General features: G+C 37.4%; 1 protein-coding gene across 1 annotated transcript; it reads right to left on the bottom strand.

The window, feature by feature from the left end:
• Positions 1-675: 675 nt before the first annotated feature.
• LOC148800775 (uncharacterized) lies at positions 676-18,498 on the bottom strand. The gene is made up of 4 exons (XM_088903841.1): positions 17,730-18,498; positions 17,488-17,681; positions 17,214-17,414; positions 676-855 (listed from the first exon to the last, which is right to left on the bottom strand). Exons 1-4 carry the CDS (start codon positions 18,496-18,498, stop codon positions 676-678), a joined length of 1,344 nt encoding a protein of 447 aa, XP_088759967.1.
• Positions 18,499-19,196: the final 698 nt, after the last annotated feature.

The following is a 19,196-nucleotide window of genomic DNA, read 5'->3' as shown; positions in this document are numbered from 1 at the left end:
TGCTACTGTCTCATAAGGTTTCTTTGGAGACTCTTCAACTTTGTTGGTTGTAGATTTTCGCCCAAGGCTCTATTGTATCCTAGGAACGGATTTGCCTATAATCCAACGGCAAACTCAGTGAAATTGAGTGAGGAAAAATAACGTTCTAAAGGCAGTGCCTTCAAACACGCCTCAGAGCTTCTCCTCCAAGTTATAGTGACCCCAATTTCCCAACAATACACAAGCACATTTGTATAATGGTTGGGTCATGGCCTGTGGCAGCTCGTGACCAGAGAGCCAACATCCTCATCCTCACCCTGCCTTGCTTATTTTTTTTCTTTCATATTTCCTATCTAGCTATTTTAGGTTGATTGATGAAATAAAAATTTGGGCCCAAAACCATTTGACACCTGGTCAAATTAAAGTCTTTTTCCACACAAATTTCATATTAAAATTATGGGAATTTGTCTAAAACTTACTATGACTTTACATCATTTCTCTTAAACTCTTTTCAAAACGTCCAAGAAACCCCATGTTAGTGAGATTTTGTTTTCCAAACTCACCATCCGTTAGAGCAGCACCGTTAGTCATCATAGACAGAAGTTGTTCACGTCAGCATGAATACAATTTTCATGTCCAAATTTGCGTGAAGTCACAAATCCGACCCATTGGAAACCCAATCAAAAACTCCAATAGTCAAACCTGTAACAGATGTTTATACACGCCAGAGAACTTCCCATTTCCAAGAAATTCATCGGAAAAAGTTTCAATTCCATCGGAGAAGACCAAACAATTTCTGAAGCTCGCAAAGAACTCTGATTTTGGGTCAAGAAAAGTGAGATTTTGTTGGGTGAACTTCGCTGTAAATGTCCATGCCTATGAAAAAGTGGAAAATACGATTGAAAGATTCCATAAAGAGATGTTTTCAAGGATTCAATGAGTTCTGATTCAAGGGGGAACCCTAAATATTTACAAAGTGATTTGTTTAAGTAAGCATTTACCGACAAAACTCAAAGGAAAAAATAAGAGATTCAAGGGGTGTTTTGAAGTGTGGATGAGAAATTAGTGGGTGTGGATTGGTCCACACCACACCCTGTGGTGAGGACCAATCAACACCACACCTTGTGGTAAGGACCAATCCACACCACACCACAGTCCACAACTGTTCTAAACTGTGAACAAACTATGTGGATTGGACCAGCCCACACCCACATTGGCGTTCTATAGCGTGGTGTGGACTGGTCTACACCACACTTTTTGATTCCATGTATCTCATATACATTTTATGAATGATATACACGGTTAATCATAAATATCTAGTTTTTGCATAAATATTTTGAAAAATGCATCAATGAATTAATATTAACCAATAAATATTATTATTTTTTAAAACAATAGTAAAATAATTAAAAATTTTAAAATATATTTAAAATATTCAAAGATATTATTTTATTGATAAAAACATTAAAAATTTATAAAAATTAAAAAATTAAGTAAAATAATTAATATTTATTGATAAAAATATTAAAAATAATATTTAAACAATTGAAGCATGCGATCAAAAATAGGGTTTTGATCCAATGGTAATGTGAAACAGACAATAGGGTTTCAGAGAGACTTGTGAAGTGTGGGATAAAAAATAAACAGTGGAGGGGATGCATCCACGAGTTTTTTCCATAGATGCTATATTAGGGTGTGGATGGGATGAACAGATCTTCATCCCATGACAAGATAAACACGGTGCCAAACACCGCCTCAGATTTTCATAACTTCCTTAGTGGATGGCATGAATGAATTGGATATAGTTTTCCCGACCCATCAAACCAGATTAGGGCTATCAATGGGTTAACTCCAACCCTGCAAACATGATGGACCCGAACCTAATTGGATCGGTTCTAGTTTCGGGAAATGGAACTGACGGGTCAACTTCGAGTCTTGATATAGGGTCTCGATTACTATTGGTTCGGAATTAGTTCCACCTAGTCCCAAACCGATTCAAACCTGACCCGATATATATAATGTATAATATATTAAATAAATAAATTATATATATAATATAATATAATATATATATAGAATATTTAATATACATTCAACATAAATAATTATTTTTTATTTACTATAATTGGGTCTGACTGGTTAGACCCAATTGTCTCGATAACTGATCGGTTTGGTTCCTGGTCCAAAAATTACAGACCCTATCGGGTCCGGATCCTCAACATTTCATATTGGGTCAATTCCGGTTCTAGCTGATTCCGACCTAGACTTGACCCGTTGACAGTCCTAAACCAAATCTTATTGTCATTGGATGAGAGGTCAAACTCTACCACTTTAATCAGTACTAAAATCATCTTAACTAGCTCGAATAACTACATACATACATACATACATACATACATACATACATACATACATACATACATACATACATACATACATACATACATACATACATACATATAATAATAATAATAATAATAATAATAATAATAATAATAATAATAATAATAATAAATAATAATATAGTTATAGAAAATAACATATAATAAAAATATTATATATATAATACTTTTACTTTTATATATAATAATAACTAATTATTATAATTCTTAATTTTTTAAATATCAAATAAAAAATATTTTATATATTTTTCATTTTTATAAAACATTTTTCTCAAGTCGAGCTGCTCAAGGTTCTAGCTAAAACTAAGCTCGAGCTCGAGCTTAAGCTTTGTACTACCTTGGCGAGTTGAGCTCGAATAGCATGCTATTCGGCTCAGCTGGCTTGAATCCACCCCTAATCCGGGTGAAGGAATTAAACCAAACAACACAAATTAGTTTCAACAACAACAAGAGCAACTGTTTGTTGTCGATGGTATCTATCAAAAGAGGAGAAAGAACGAACAAGGCTATAAGAGCAACACTAGAGAACAATCACAACAAGGATCTTGGCAGGGCTCCGTAGGCACAACAACTATAACCTCAGAATTAGAGCTAACATTAATGATGTGATAGCTGTTTTGGTGAGATAGATTGGGTTGGTCATCCTTCCATTTCTTCCCGAACGGTGGTTATCTTTTTCTTCTTAGGCGATGCAACGTAATTGGGATCTGTTACTCACTGAGCGCACCTCGCACCGACCTCACTGCCACATCCCACCCTGTATTAGGAATATCTATGTATGAAATTATGAATAATAAATACAAGTAAGGGAGATGTTCTCGATGTGAGACCTGGACATGTTGTGAGGTTGGTGAAAGGCACACTCTATGAGGAGCAGATCTGGATTCGATGCAACAACGGTGATTGTTTTCTTCTCTTTGGATAGGGTTCAAACAATTTGGGTTTTGGGTCGAATATAATAAGGGCATTTCTGGAATATTATAAAAGGGTAAAATGGTAATCTAAGAACATCCATTAGTTTGTTTAATGTCAAGTTACTGACATGGGGTTCCTTGGACATTTTGAGAAGTTATGGTGAGTTTAAGAGAAATGCTGAAAAGTCATAGTGAGTTTTATACAATTTCCCTAAAATTATGTGTGTGTGTGTGTGTGTGTGTGTGTGTGTGTGTGTATGTATGTATGTATGTATGTATGTATGTATGTATTAAAGGAATGTCTTCAACAACAACCCCCACCCTTTAGACACGTGGCATTGTAAAATTTCAATAGATAGAATCTTAGAAGAAGTTAAACTCTCACTCTTAAAAGAGTCTATCCATTTACAAAAAAGTGATTACTCCACTCTCTTAAAATTCACACACGTAGCATCATAATCCCTAAAAAGTGGCCACTTCAAATGTTATGGTAGTAACTGAATTTTATTCAAACACAACCATTTCAAAAGTAACTATTAAACAAATAATTTAACTTAAAAATATTCAAAATATTATATGGATAAAATAAAAATAAATGAAATTCATAAAAATGACTAAACAATTAATACAAATGGTGTGAGTTTCATTCTTTTAGATGAAATATTTTATTAATTGCAAACTAGATTTAACTTTTTTTTGGAAGCGTAACCTAATTTAGATTTTAAAAATAAATTTATCAAATAAATAGTGAATACCAATTAAAGTAGGTTATTGCTTACAAATAAGACCTCATTTAATCTCTTTAAATTATATTAATAACAACATAAATTAATATGATTATATTAGTCCTATGTTTTATTAGTATTTGTTTGTTGATGTTTTTATTGGTTCTTTAAGTACAAAACTCAAAAACAAAAGTGTTTGAAATGATTATAGTTTATTATGACTTATAGCTTATAATAGATCATTTATGGGCAGTAAGTTATGGGTGGCCCAAGAAACAAAGAGGAGATAAAGAATAAAATATTAAAAAAATGTTATTAAGGTTTTGGTATTTCCAATTAAGATTAAGTGATTATCTTAAAAGAAATAAATGATAATATGTAGTAGGGGCTATACAACTATCATGCATATAAACAAATCAGTGTATGTATATATATATATATATTAAGGTTCAAGTTGGGTCAAGTTGCCCATGGGGTCAACCCTAACCCAATCCGAAGTAAAATCGGGTTCATAAATTTCAATCCTAACCCTAACCCGAGCATCAACCCGACTTTTTAGGATTGGGTTCGGGCCAATCTAGTCCAAGTTGCAGCCTTATGTTAAAGTGACAAATTGTTGAGCACGAGGGCATATCCATGCTACGTATTGGTTAATTAAGGGTCCATTTAATTTACAATCAGAATCGGAATCGAAATGATTTATTCCCATATTATGTTTGATTAAGACAAGAATGAAAATAAAAATTGAAATCAACATAAATGAGATTTCATTTCCAAAGAAGGAGGGAATGAGTTACGAATGACTATTTCACCAGAAATGGTAATGGGGTTCCCTATTTCAGCAAACCAAACGGGGCCTAAATGGATCACTATGTGATCAAAAGATTAAATCTTTGAGAAATTTATTATCGCTTTCTATTTCAATGGATAGCAAGTTCATATTGCAATAGCATAGAAGACCATCAAGAAGAGCCCAGAATTCGGCTTGGAAAGAGGTTGTGAGGCCATAAAAATTGTAGAAAGTCACGATGAAAGAGCCACGAGAATCTCGTCCTTGGAACTTGGCTTACACTGTGGGAAAGATAAACTCTCTTCTAACAGAACAAAACAATAATGATGTAGAAAGGTGACACAAACATATGATGTGCCTAGCATCGTTTGTTAATGGCATATCCTAATTTGATTTGAGTGAGAATCTGCTAGTCACTTCATAAACTTGTACCACCTGTCCTCTACAATTGAAAAAGAGCTCTTTAAAAATTAATGTATTATTATCAGTAGTAGTAGTTAGAGTATTAGAGATAGCAACGATGTGAAGAAGTGTCGCATGATAACCCTCCATGTTTGTAGGAGAGGGTGCAGACCCAATCCCGATGGTGTAGCTGACGTTTAGTGATGGACAGAGACGTTAACATCTACTAGAAAACGCCAGTTTGCGACCTACAACGATGAAGACGATCTTTCTGAAGTGTGTAGCGTTCGATTCGCTTTCTAGTCACTGTCTTGTCTTACTGCCCTACTCGGCACCAACGAGCAGATAAACAGAGCACACAGAATAGGTGAGAGCGGTATTCAATGAACCGTGAGAGTGGTATTCAGGTTGCCAGTGCCCAGTGTCATTATTAATGATGAACCAAAATTTAGCGTGGTCCCATGTGGTTGAGGTTTTTAGGTATTTGGATTCCGACGCCAATGGTTACTTTCATTATTGTGTACTGAATTGTTCCAGAGACGGCATCTATTTGTTTTTGAGCTAGCAAACGATACGACAATGAATCAATACCTACCGGGTATTTTGTTACAGTTCACTGCAATCTTCAAAGGTTCGCAGGAATAGAGATCTGGAATCGGAATCGAAATGGGTCAATCGAAATCTCATTCTCATTCTTGGTGGAATGATATTTCCTCATTTGAGGGAATGACAATTCTTTCCCCCTCTTAAGAATGAAATCTCATTCTAGTTTATTTTAATTCTCATTCCAATTCGTGTTTGAACCAAAACTGAAAATGGGTACAGACCATTCTGATGGATTTTGATTTCGATTCCAATTTCAACTGTAAACCAAATAGGCCCTTAGAAATTATAAGGGATTGATTAGGGCACAACTCATCTTTGATAAAATGGGTACAATCCGTATTCATATAGTACCAAAACAAACAAAAATAAATAAATAGTCTTCCAAATTCATGGGAATCAGGATCTGCTCCTCTTACGGTTGTATGCCGGTCGGTCGGGTTGCCATGTGGCTGCCACCATGTCTTGGGATCGGCCAATATCCTCGGCCACATCAACAGGACAGTGGGTGTCATGCACAGCAATGTCTCTATGTCACTAATAAGCACCCATGCCGAGGAACGTGGAATCATTCAAAGACCTCGGCGACCAGTCACCCCATTCGAGTACCAAGCACCCCTGCAAGGAACATAACGAGTGCACCATGACAATTGACTATTTAAGGGCATTACCATCAAGGTATTCTCTCTCTTCAACCCTTCAATACTATAACCTCCTTTCATGCTTTCCTCATTCTTGCTCGATCCAAACCAGTTTGCCTTAAAACAATTTGGCCTGACCAACCTTTTCACCTTTTATTGACTTGAGCATTAGAGTGTCTTCCCTAAAGACTTCCCTGAGGCCTCTAACTATATTTTGTTGCAAGTTTCCCTCGATGCACTACTCCATCTTTCCAACTCAGCTTGTCCAAATTGGTAGGATCTCATCTACTACTCATCTTTCCAACTCAGCTTGTTTGGAAATATCTCATAAATCCACACTTTGGCTGATGTCACAAGTGGATGCCTTATCAAATTCACGGGATATATATAGTTCATTGAGATTGGCTTTGTAGTAAAATTTAAAATAGTAGCATAATAACATTTGCCAAAAGACAAACACTACTGACCCAAACAAATCAAAATATACGAGGGTGGTTTTGCCTTTGACTTCATGAGCGTACATACTGTTTATAAAAGGGATGTGTCGCCTAATAAACAGTATTACAGTTATGCCTCAAAAAGCAAAAACAATAAGTTAAAAAACTTTTTTTTTTTTTGTTTGAAACAGCCCTTAGGGTAAATTCATTGCACCCAATCTTCTTCCAATGAAGGAATAAGAAAATCAGAAGGTAAGAACCAAGTAGTGATCCTACACATATGACAAGCAAATTTTGCACTTACATGGGCACCCCTATTAACTGTACGAGGGATAAAGGAGATTAAAACATATTGAAAGTCTTGCAAAAGATTCCTACTAGCAATAACTGTGTGAAGTTAGCAAGGCTGTATTTGTTTGAGGTGTAAAATCAAATTTACATCAATGGAAAAATGTGAACCGGTTCAGTGATACTGATGGATGTAAATTGGAACCGGTTGGGACTAAATATTTACTCCGATTGTGTTTAGTTGTGAAAGGTGTAAATTTGATGAAAATTTTTGTCGGTGTTTGGAGTACACACCAATGTAAATTTTACATCACTTCTCTTGCATTAATTTGGATTTTGGACTACATTATCTTATTTCCAACGGTTTTTCTTTCTTCTTTCAGTTTGTTGCTGCTGCAGTTTTGTTCTCGTGGGGGGCCCTACCCACATGGGATAAGCAGTCAAGGATAAACTCCTTGCATCTAAAAGAAGGAAGAAATACAGATTTATTGCGTCTTGCTTTTGATCACCATCCGTGTAGGCATTGTTGTAATATCGCTTTATAGATTTAAGAAACTCCCTAGACTGGGTAGTAGCTTTGGGAAAACCTGAGAATCATGTCACAATCATCCAAATTAATGTACTTGGAGAGAAAACTCAAGCCATGCCACAATAATCCAAATATCAAATGAGTCATACCGGCCTTATAAATTTTTATACATATATATATTGATATATACACTTTACCACTTTTTAGTTAATTTTGTCAATGCTGAAGTCCTTATTGGATATGTCATTTGGCTTTTCAGATCAAAGTATCATAAACAGTGTAAGAAATTCCATACCCCAACAAACAATAAAGAAAAGGCTAACAATGTGAATAAGTAAATGAATGTTTTTCCAGTTCACATAACTTTCTTCTCCTCATTTTTATGTGAATAACAGAACTGCACTTCCATCCAGAAATTTTTGTTTTTGTTTACAATACAGTAATATAACTAGTCAAATGGTTACAACCAGCAGATAAAGTTTATTCCTTCCACCTGAACATAGGTGAGATCCTTTGATGGCCATCAAACATTTTTTTTTTTCTCTTGATGGATATAAAGAAATGGACCATCAAAACCTCCAACTTCATAATCTATGTAAAAAATAAAGATCTTAGAATCAAGTTAAACAGTAGACCTGAAAGTCAAGATATAACAGAACAAATGAACATATTGAAATTTGAAAGCCCATGGCCATATATCTGCTTAGCATCCAATGCCATATACCAAAGTGACAGTGCTTATATACTACTAGAACAAATTATTGAGAAGTCCTTATGGCTTATATACTAGAACAAATGAACAAATAATTGAGAAGTCCTTATGGCTTTCCCATATAGACAACATTTCAGATATATTCAAAACTCTTATCTCACTACATAATCCTGAATAATTTCTGTTACCACTTGAAAAAATCTTCAATTAGTTTTGGCATTCTTCATTTCCTATTAGAGCCCTTGTTTGCACCAATTGTTCTTTCTAACTTTTTTTTTTTTTTTATCAATAATTGTTCTTTCTAACTTATGCAGTAGCCTTTCTTTAATATGGTTAAACCATCTATATTATCTTCGCTTTGGTTCTATCCTCTGTTCATTGGATACACTTATGTAATCTATTAACAAGTCATGCTTACCAGGATCCTCATCACCAGTACTTCTTGTTGATGGGGGCTGTTTCTTGATTGCCTAACATTTTGGTTTATAAAGAATGCATGGCCTGTCTGATAGCTATGCTATGACCTGTTAGCTCTTCTAGAAGGCCTAAGGCTTATCTATTTATCAGGTTGGAATGATTTGGTAATTGAAGGGGGACTCTAACCTTACTTTCATTTTTCTCAACAGCATGGATGAAAAATCCTAGACTAATGCTTCATCTATTGCTAAGAATAAAACGAGAACTCATGAAAGAGAAGATATTAGTTGAAAACATTACATTGAGATACAAGATGGATCTAGGAAAAGTGGAAGAGTGCTTGAACTTGACTATTGTGAACAGTAGTGGTGGGATACATCAAATAAAGGAACACTTGGAACATATGGGCAAGGATGCAAAAAGCTGCCCTAATGTTCCTCCTCAAGTTAATGACTTGATCAGGCGTGCTCTAACATATACATCTTTGCATTTGTCAACTCCTTTTCTCTGTAGAAGAAGATGAAGATGGATTTCACTAATGCCTTCATGGTTGTGATCTTGATTATCGATTCAATTACAACTTCTCTAATACAAGCATTGACAGCCTCACAAAAAGATTCTCTACCTGCATTGTTGCTTGCCCCTATTTTGGTCTACGAATTTCTCAAAAATCTGTAGTTCTACAGCCACGATTCATCTTTTAATCAGAATTCCACATTGAAAATAGATGCCTCAGTCTTAGACACCATATTGTAGCAATGCTGGAATCCGAAGCACCTTAACCAAGTACATTGTTAGATGATTGTTTTAGGTTTGATCAACCATACTTTTGCTGCAAGCGGCTTCTTAAGTTCTCCACTGATTGACAATTTGTCCCCCTCAATTACTTTTGCTGGATACTTGATCAAATTCAAACCCCAAACAACAGTTAATTCTGTAAACTGGATGATTTTTGTTTTTCCCGATCTAGCTCCTTTTGGTGAGTTCAGGTATGAATGTTTTATAGAAACCTAGTGGCAAGGGAAATAAGGAATGCAGAAAATGTTTTAACATGGCAAAGTCAGGTGCTAACATCTTAAACCAACCTAGTAAGGGAAATAAGGAATGAAAAAAAATGGTAAACCAGACTTGTAGGAAGTTAACCCTATAAACTGGATGCTTTGTGTTTTTCCCAATCCAGCTCCTTTTGGTGAGTTCAGGTATGAATTTTTTATAGCAACCTAGTGGCAAAGGAAATAAGGAATGCAGATAAATGTTAACTTAAAAGAGAAACATGCAGTTAATGGAAAATAAACTTTGTAAAACTAATGCTTTGTATTTTCGTGTCTCTTGATTCCTAGCCTACAAAAAGGCTTGAAAGTCCAAGACTTGGCTTAAAACTCAATTACACATGTATATAATGGAATAACACTTATCACACTAATCCTTGGAATAACTAATTAAGGTTGAGAATAGGAGAGAGAGATAGGGCATTATATTAATACCTATAAAAAATATCATGTTCAATGCTTCTTCCTTGCAACTGTTTGCCAAATCTAGCAAATATAACAAATAGAACAAAATAATCATAACCAAACATCATTATCATCAAAGCTAAAAGTATTGTTAGTATATATGAATATTAAAGAGACAATTTTAAGACATGTATCATGGTACACATAAGAAAGACATGGATATATCAACACATCAGAATTGTTGGGATACACAGGGATTTGGATATACTAAGTTAATCTTTGAAGGGACTTGCCCATGCATAGAACAATGGATATTAACAGTTTGAACTCCCTCCTCATGTAGGGAAAGGTAAAAGGAAATCTATTTCAATTCTCAAAACCCAAACACACAATTAGAATAGATTTAAAAAATTGGTCATTTTTACTCGCAATATGTAATACCAAGCAATTGCTAACTGATAACTCTGTATTTTGATGCCTTAAGGGCATCATTTTAGGGGTATTTTAGACCTTAGACTGACTAATCTATACCCTTTTTCCGGTTAAATTCAATGTTGTGACCTTTGAGGGTCCTTGTGCAAATTCTGGGTAAAAACCGAGAAATTTACAAAGTTTTCTACAAATTTTGGAAAGCTAGTGAGAAATCCAGCTGAGATAGGGGTGTTTCTGTGAAAAACTAAGCACATGAGGGTGCCACCTATCTGCTAAACCCAGAAAGGCGCCTCTCTTACTGTATTAGCATACTCCCCTCTCCTTAACAAACCCTATGGCACCTCTCCACTCATTCTTTTCACCTCTAACAAACCCTAACCGCCCCTAACTGCTAAATCTTCACCTTTCACTCCTTCCTAACATCTAGTCTCAACCATCCAAGCCTTAGCAACATTTCATACCCTTAGAGCTTCACCTTGCAATCTCCACCCTCCATTCTAGGGTGCCATCTCTTTAACATTCTAACCCTAGGGCGCCACCTAACCCCTAATCTCCACCATTCAATCCTAGGAGCTTAAATCCCAACCCTCCATACTTATGGGTGCCCTCTCCTTTTCACTATAGTCATAGGATCCCTCTAGTTTAATCCTAACCCTCCACTCCTAAACCCTAGGGGCGCCCATTCTCTGCATAAACCCACTAACCGCCCCTCTCTTTCTCTCTAATCCCAGTTTTGTCCACCCTTCTCTATAAAAAAGACCCCAAGGACCCTGGAGAAGGAGTTGGTCAATTCACCCAGTTCACAAGGCTAAGGTTTCTTGAGGAGTTCAAGGGTTGTAGAAAGGAAGAACACCCAAATCTTGTTAGGAGGGGTTCCTGCAAGCAATCCAGCCAATCTGCAACTACTGCCATTGGATTTGATCAGCCATCCCTTTCGTAAATAATAGAGGGGAGCAGATTTACATTGGCCCCAAGATCCAATAGGGCTCGATCGAAAATGATTCCAGAGATGACACAACTTATTAGAGGAGCACCAGAGTCTTTCATTTTCCGGGGGATTTGGTTTAGGAGAATTGCACTAACATATGCCGAGAGCATCACTTTTCGTGAGGCTGATCATGACTCCCTCTTTTGAGTACACACCTCTTTCAAGAACTTGGCGTAGGCCGGGACATGTTGGATCGCGTCGAGGAAAGGGATGTTATTATGGAGTTGCTTGAATAAATCCTTGATCTCCTTGTTGCAAGTCTCTTTCGTCTTTCACAATAGCCCAACTATGAGTGCGGTTGGAAAGGGAACTACAAGTCGGTTCACTATAGGTTCTTCTTCTAAATTTTCCTTTCCTTTTTCTCCCCCCCCCCCCCCAACTTATGGTCTTCTTGCTCCTTTTCTTCTTCTTTGATGTTTTCATATTTCTTTGTCATACGGGTCCTCTAAAATCCTCCCACTCCTTAAGGTCGTAATAGCCTTGGCATTTTCAAACTGAGGGTTCTTAGGAGGTTGTTGAACCTGCTGTGGAGGAAAACCCGGTGGCTAATTTCTAGGATTCACAACCGGTTGACTCAATAGTTGTCATACTTCTCTCTTCGCATTGACTTCAACTAGTTGTCCTATTTGGCTCTTTAATCTAGCGATGGACTGCTACTTAGTTAGAATCAGCTGCTGAATCTGCATGAATTTGTCATTAATTGTACTAGTCTGAGGAGGTTGTGGGTAAACCTGCTAAGGTTGGACCGACTAGTTCCTAGGGTAAGTCTACTTCAGCAACTTATAGTTGATGACAAATTCTTGCAGCTTCAGCAGCCGATTCTAACTCAATAGCAATCCATCGCTAGATTAGAGAGCCAAATAGGACAGTTAGCCGAAGCCAATGTGTTGAAAGAATTATGACAACTACCAAGTCAACCGGTTGCGAATCCTAGAAATCAGCCATTGGGTTTTCCTTCACAACAGGTTCAACCACCTCCTAAGAACCCTCAGTTTGAAAATGCCAAAGCTATTATGACCTTAAGGAGTAGGAGGATTTTAGAGGACCCGTACGAGAAAAAAAATTTGAAAACATCAATGAATAAGAAAAGGAGTAAGAAGACCATAAGTTGGGGGGATGGGAGAAAAAGAAAAGGAAAATTTAGAAGAACCTATAGTGAATCAACCTGTAGTTCTCTTTCCAACCGCACTCACAGTCGGGCTGTTGCGAAAGATGAAAGAGACTCACAACGAGGAGATCAGGGAGTTATTCAAGCAAATCCATATTAATATCCCTCTCCTCGACGTGATCCAACATGTCCTAGCCTACGCCAAGTTCTTAAAAGAGTTGTGTACTCAAAAGAGGGAGCCACAATCGGCCCCACAAAAAGTGATTCTCTCGGTAGATGTTAATGCGATTCTCCTAAACCAACACCCGCAGAAAATGAAAGACCCTGGTGCTCCTCTAATAAGTTGTGTCATCTCTAAAATCATTTTTGATCGGGCCCTATTGGATCTTGGGGCCAATGTAAATCTGCTCCCCTCTATTATTTATGAAAGGTTCAGGATCGGCGAGTTAAAACCTACCCCAGTAATTTTGCAACTCACTAATCGGTTAGTCAAGACTCCTCAAGGTGTTATTGACGACGTCACTGTCAGAGTAGAAGATTGTTACTTCCTAGTGGATTTTATCATCTTAGACATGACCCCAACCGAGGAACTAAACCATAACCCGATAATCTTAGGACGTCCGTTTTTAGCAATTGCTAATGCAAATATCAACTATAAATCGGGAGAAATGGACATTTCATTTAGGGAGCAGAAAGTCCGATTAAATGTATTAGTGCCACTAAGTATCCAAACCTAAGGGAAGATGAGTTCAAGGTAGATGTAGTGGACGACCTTGTAGATGCCCTGTCTACCCTTTATTTAGCCTAATCTGAGCCCTGTCTATGTAAAGAAAAAAGCAAGTCTGGAAGTGTAGATATGAGAAGTGAGTGAATGCATCTGACTGAAGACGTTAAACTTAGCGCTGGTTGGGAGACAACACAACGTAGTTTTCAGTTGCTTTTGCTTTTAGGATTATAAATTTTGTTTTCTTGATTCGAGACCAGTTGGTAGACCTTGAACCCCTTGGGAAAAACCCTCTTGATTGTTCCCTTTGGCCCAAGTCCCTTTGTATCATTCTAGTCATGCCATTGAGGACAATGACATTTAAATTGGGAGGTAAGGGAAAAAAATAATAATAATAATAACAATAATAAGAGCTAAGCCTTTAGAAATGCAGAACTAAAATTTTCACAGAAAATTTTAAAATTTTTTCCATTAAAAGAGATTCCTGAACAGAAAAAAGTTGAGGAAACTAATAAAAGAATATTGAATTTTGTAGAGATTAGTAGCAAGTGACAGGGGTTAAATTGGTCTTGTTTGAATGTTGTCGAAACCGTTTAGAAATTGAAAATACTCTCAAGTTTGCCCCTGTGAAAATAAGAAGATAAAGATTGAGAAATCAGACAAAAAAATCATCAAATTAATAGAGATAGTGGACTACCCCGAACAGTGCTGAATTTTACACAGAGCAAAAAAAATGAGAGAGAGAGAATAAAAGGTCAATGGACATCCTAGACTTAGTAATCGGGTCTCTTCACGTAAGTTAAGTGTCGAGATTCCCGTCAAACGAGAAAGGAAATGCCTAAGACACTTACCTAACACTTAGTAATTGGGTCTCTTCACCTAAGTCAAGTGTCAAGATTCACGTCAAACGGTGGAAGGTAACAATAAAAATGTGTGTGCATATCAAGTTCAGAGGTAGAAATCCACTGTTAGAAGAAGAATACTCGCCTGATTTTAAAAATCAATCTCAACTTATCGAGACAATCTACAAATGGAAGGCTATATAAGATTTTTAAGCCAAGTTTTTGTAATGTTTAAAGCATGATGGTTTTACCCTTTAAACCCAATACTGATCTATACAAAGTTTGAGAATTTTGGAATCAGATTTAAAGCATGATCTCTTTACTCAGTGTAATTTTAAGGCTGCATTGCTAAGGGAGTAACAATGATTAAATTGGGGAGTGTGATAACTCTGTATTTTGATGCCTTAAGGGCATCATTTTAGGGGTATTTTAGACCTTAGACTGACTAATCTATACCATTTTTTCGGTTAAATTCAATGTTGTGACCTCTAAGGGTCCCTATGCAAATTCTGAGTAAAAACTATGAAATTTATAGAGTTTTCTACAGATTTTGGGAAGCTAGTGAGAATTTCAACTGAGAGAGGGGTGTTTCTATGAAAAACTAAGCACAGGAGGGTGCCACCTATCTGCTAAACCCAGAAAGGTGCCCCTCTTACTGTATTAGCATACTCTCCTCTCCTTAGCAAACCCTAGGGCGCCTCCCCACTCATTCTTTTCACATCTAACAAACCATAACCGCCCCTAACTGCTAAATCTTCACCTTCCACTCCTCCCTAACATCTAATCTCAACCATCCAAGCCTTAGCAACCTTTCATACCCTTAGATCTTCACCTTGCAATCTCCACCCTCCATTCCAGGGCGCCATCTCTTTAGCATTCTAACCCTAGGGCGCCACCTAATCCCTAATCTCCACCATTCAATCCTAGGAGCTTAAATCCCAACCGTCCATACTTATGGGTGCCCTCTCCTTTTCACTATAGCCGTAAGATCCCTCTAGTTTAATCCTAACCCTCCATTCCTAAACCCTAGGATGCAGTGGGGCGCAGACGTGAATTCAATTGCAGTAGCTTCGTTACCGGTCACGACAACGAGATTATGGTTTTTAGAAATTTTTTTCTGATAAATCCCTCTCTCCGTAGCTTAAATCCAGACCCATCAAGACTTTGAAAAGAAAGAAATCCTCAACCCCATTAAATAACCTGCAATTGGGCAGCCACTCTTAGATGTGCTCTCTGTGTCTGTGATGCATTTGTCATTTACAGTCCGTGCAGTTGTTCTTTTCTCATGTCTATGCATGAATACGGTGTTGTGCCCCGGAGATGTCACCATAGCCTCTGTGGCTAAAGCCCAATTCGGTATCCACCTATCTCTTGGAGCGAGCCTCCAATTCCAATGTGGGAGCTCCTTGGTAGGAAAAATTCATCTAGTTCTCAACTGGATCATCATTGTCCAGGTTACCGCTTTGTAATCTTTTTTACTTTTATTTTTAATTAACCCAATTTTTTTTGTCTAAATTTCCATGGTTTCAGATTTCCTTGTGGATGTGATGGACTACACAATGTCAAAGATGTGAAGTGTTGTTGTTGTGGGGTATAATGGGTCATCTGCATATCTTCTTGCTAGCCCATTAATCTATTTATGTACATGTTTTTCCAATGCAAATTATTAATATATGTCGATATGCTATTTGAAAAATATAACGGAAGCTTGTATTAATCTTGATATGATCAGGTATTTATAATGTATTACAGAAGACTCTAGAAGTTAAGTTACAACAGAAACAGAATTGTACATGTGGACTCTATAACAGAATTGTACACGTGGATAACAGATTCTGTAATACTCCCCCTCAAGTTGGAAATGGAGGAGGACCGACACCCAACTTGGATTTTAACGTTTGAAATTGATCATTGCCCAAGGCCTTAGTGAAGAGATCCGTTGGTTGGACTTTAATGGAAATGTGAGAGGTAGCAATGATATCAACAGAAGTATCATCAGTTATAGTAAGTGGTACCACTGGTTGATCAGAAGTCTGTGGGGCATTTGGGATGTTTAAGAAGGGAAATTGATCCTCATAGAAACAAACATCCCGTGAAACAAAACTCTTTATTATCAAGGTTGAACAGCCAGTACCCTTTTTGTCCTTGTGGGTAGCCCATGAAAACACAACGATGGGCCCGCACAGAGAAAATTCATCATGGGGTTTGCCTTGCACTCGGGCATAACATAAACAACCGAACACCCTCAAGTGGTTATATGTGAGAGGCTTACCATGCAGCATCTCATAAGGGGATTTTCCATGCAACTGTGTAGGCAAGTAATTTATTAATAAGGTGGCAATAAGCATACATTTGCCCCAAAATTGTATTGGAAGCCCAACTTGGAACCGCCAAAGCACATGCCATTTCAAGTAAATGGCAATGTTTCTACTCCACTACCCCATTCTGTTGAGGGGTGTCAACGCATGTTCACTGATGAAGAATGCCATTGTGCTGAAAATAAGTTTGAATGGGTTCAGACAAGAACTCAAGCCCATTATCAGATCTTATTGCTTGAATAGATGTGTGAAGTTGAGTCTTTACCATTTCACAGAACATAGTGAGAAACTGTAAAGTGTCTGAGTTACGTATCATCAAATAGATCCAAATGGCTCGACTGTAGTCATCTACAATAAAGAGAAAATAACGAGCTCCAGAGTGGGATAGCACCCAATAACCTCCCTAAATATCACAATGAATAATTTGGAAAGCTGCATGGCTTTTATTATAGCTAAGTGGAAATGGTAATCTTGTAAGCTTAGCACGATTACATGCATCACAACATACAGTAGTTACAGGTGCAGAAACATGGAGTTCTTGAATCAATAACAATCGATCATAGGCAGCATGTCCTAACTTATAATGCCACAATTGAGAATTAAGATCAATTAAACTAATATGTAAGGATGTAGAGTTTGGTAGCCTAGTAAATCGGTAGAGACCATCCCTCATTTTAGCCACTCCAATCAGCTTCTTGGTGGTCAAGTCCTGTAGGACACAAAATGTGGGAAAAAAACAAAGCCACACAATTCAGTTGATTAGTGAGTTTGCTCACAGATACCAGATTGCAATTAAAATCCGAAACAAGGAGAGCATTCTCTAGACGAATATGATCAGTAATCTTGATAGATCCTTGAGCTTGTACAGGCACTACAATGCCATTGGGTAGATAGACTGGTTTATGGACGCTAGCTGGTTGTGTATCAAGACCCATACCAAACTGTGCACCAATCATATCGTCCGAGGCTCCTGTATCTAGAATCCAACTAGAAGAATGAAAAAGTTAACAAGCATGAGCCTTACCAGCATAATTTGCTGCAGTAATATGTTTTTCTGAGTTCAAAAGATCCATCAGTTGCTGATATTGATCAAGACTTAAACTAGCAATTGGAGAAATTGAGTTTGAATGTCCAGTTGTCTGAGTCACATTCTTTGAGGAATTCTTGTCTGTTAACTTGCTAGGTGTAGATTTCCTTTTGTCTACCCAACCTGATGGGTAACCCAGGTTGCAATGGTCACATCTGAATTTCGGAAGGACAGATTTATCTTGGGGCTTCGGTGATGCAGCATTCACATGCATTGTTGTTGTTTCGATAACAGGTACTCGTTGAGATGAGAGACTTTGGTGGTGTTCTTCTTTCATGATTAGTGCATAAATGCGACTGACATTAGGCAAGGGATCAAGACTGAGGATGTGGGAGCGAATAGTGTTAAAATTCTCACTCAATCCCATCAAGAATTGATACACTTTCTCCTTTTCACGTTCAACAACAAATTCTTTTCTTGCGCCTCCACATGAGCAGGTTGGGATTGAATTATAGGTTGCTAATTCATCCCATAAGGCTTTGAACTTCGTGAAGTAAGCTGGAACAGAGAGATTCTCCTGTTGAAGCAATGCTAAGTCTCTCTTGAGTTGAAAGATCCGAGGGGCATTTTCTTGTGAGAATCGCTCTTCTAGATCATGCCAAATCTCATGAGTAGAGTCGACACATGCCACACTTTCATGTAATTCAGGGGACAAGGAGTTCAAGATCCAAGAAATGACCATGGAATTGCACTTATTCCAAGCCATCTTGAGCAGATGACATTTTTGGTCTCCTGGTCATCCCGTTCACAAAACCAAGCTTGTTCTTGGCACACAATGCATTTTGCATTGCTCTGTTCCAGGTGGAGTAATTTTCTCCATTTAATGGACAGGAAACTAAGATCACACCTGGATTATCTGAGGGATGCAGAAAGAAATGAGAGGTTGGATCAGAGGTAGCATCCAAACCACCAATTGAAGCTTAAGTAGCCATTAATTCCAATGATTTGCAGATACAGAGAAGGGACGGATTGAGAGCCTGAAGTGCTCTGATAGCATGAAAAATATAACGGAAGCTTGTATTAATCTTGATATGATCAGGTATTTATAATGTATTACAGAAGACTCTAGAAGTTAAGTTACATTAGAAACAGAATTGTACATGTGGACTCTATAACAGAATTGTACACGTGGATAACAGATTCTGTAATACTATTTGTGAATGAAATGCTTAAATATCTAGCAAGGAGATGATGAGACACCACCTCGTTGTCTCTCTCTCTCTCTCCCTCGCCTGTTCTCTCCTATTGATCTCAAGTGCATATGCATTATTTGTATTGGAGGCATGTTGCCAAAGTCTGTGGCTAACCTCTTGACCCAACTTACAGCGTTAACTTTAGGAAGAAATTTCATATCTGGAAGTATCCCAACAGGGATTGAGAACCTCGTGAACTTGAATGTTCTGG

This window comes from Nelumbo nucifera, chromosome 4 (assembly GCF_055504915.1).
Source record: "Nelumbo nucifera cultivar China Antique chromosome 4, China Antique-T2T, whole genome shotgun sequence".
Lineage (NCBI taxonomy): Eukaryota > Viridiplantae > Streptophyta > Magnoliopsida > Proteales > Nelumbonaceae > Nelumbo > Nelumbo nucifera.
This window is presented reverse-complemented; position numbering and strand designations above follow the sequence as displayed.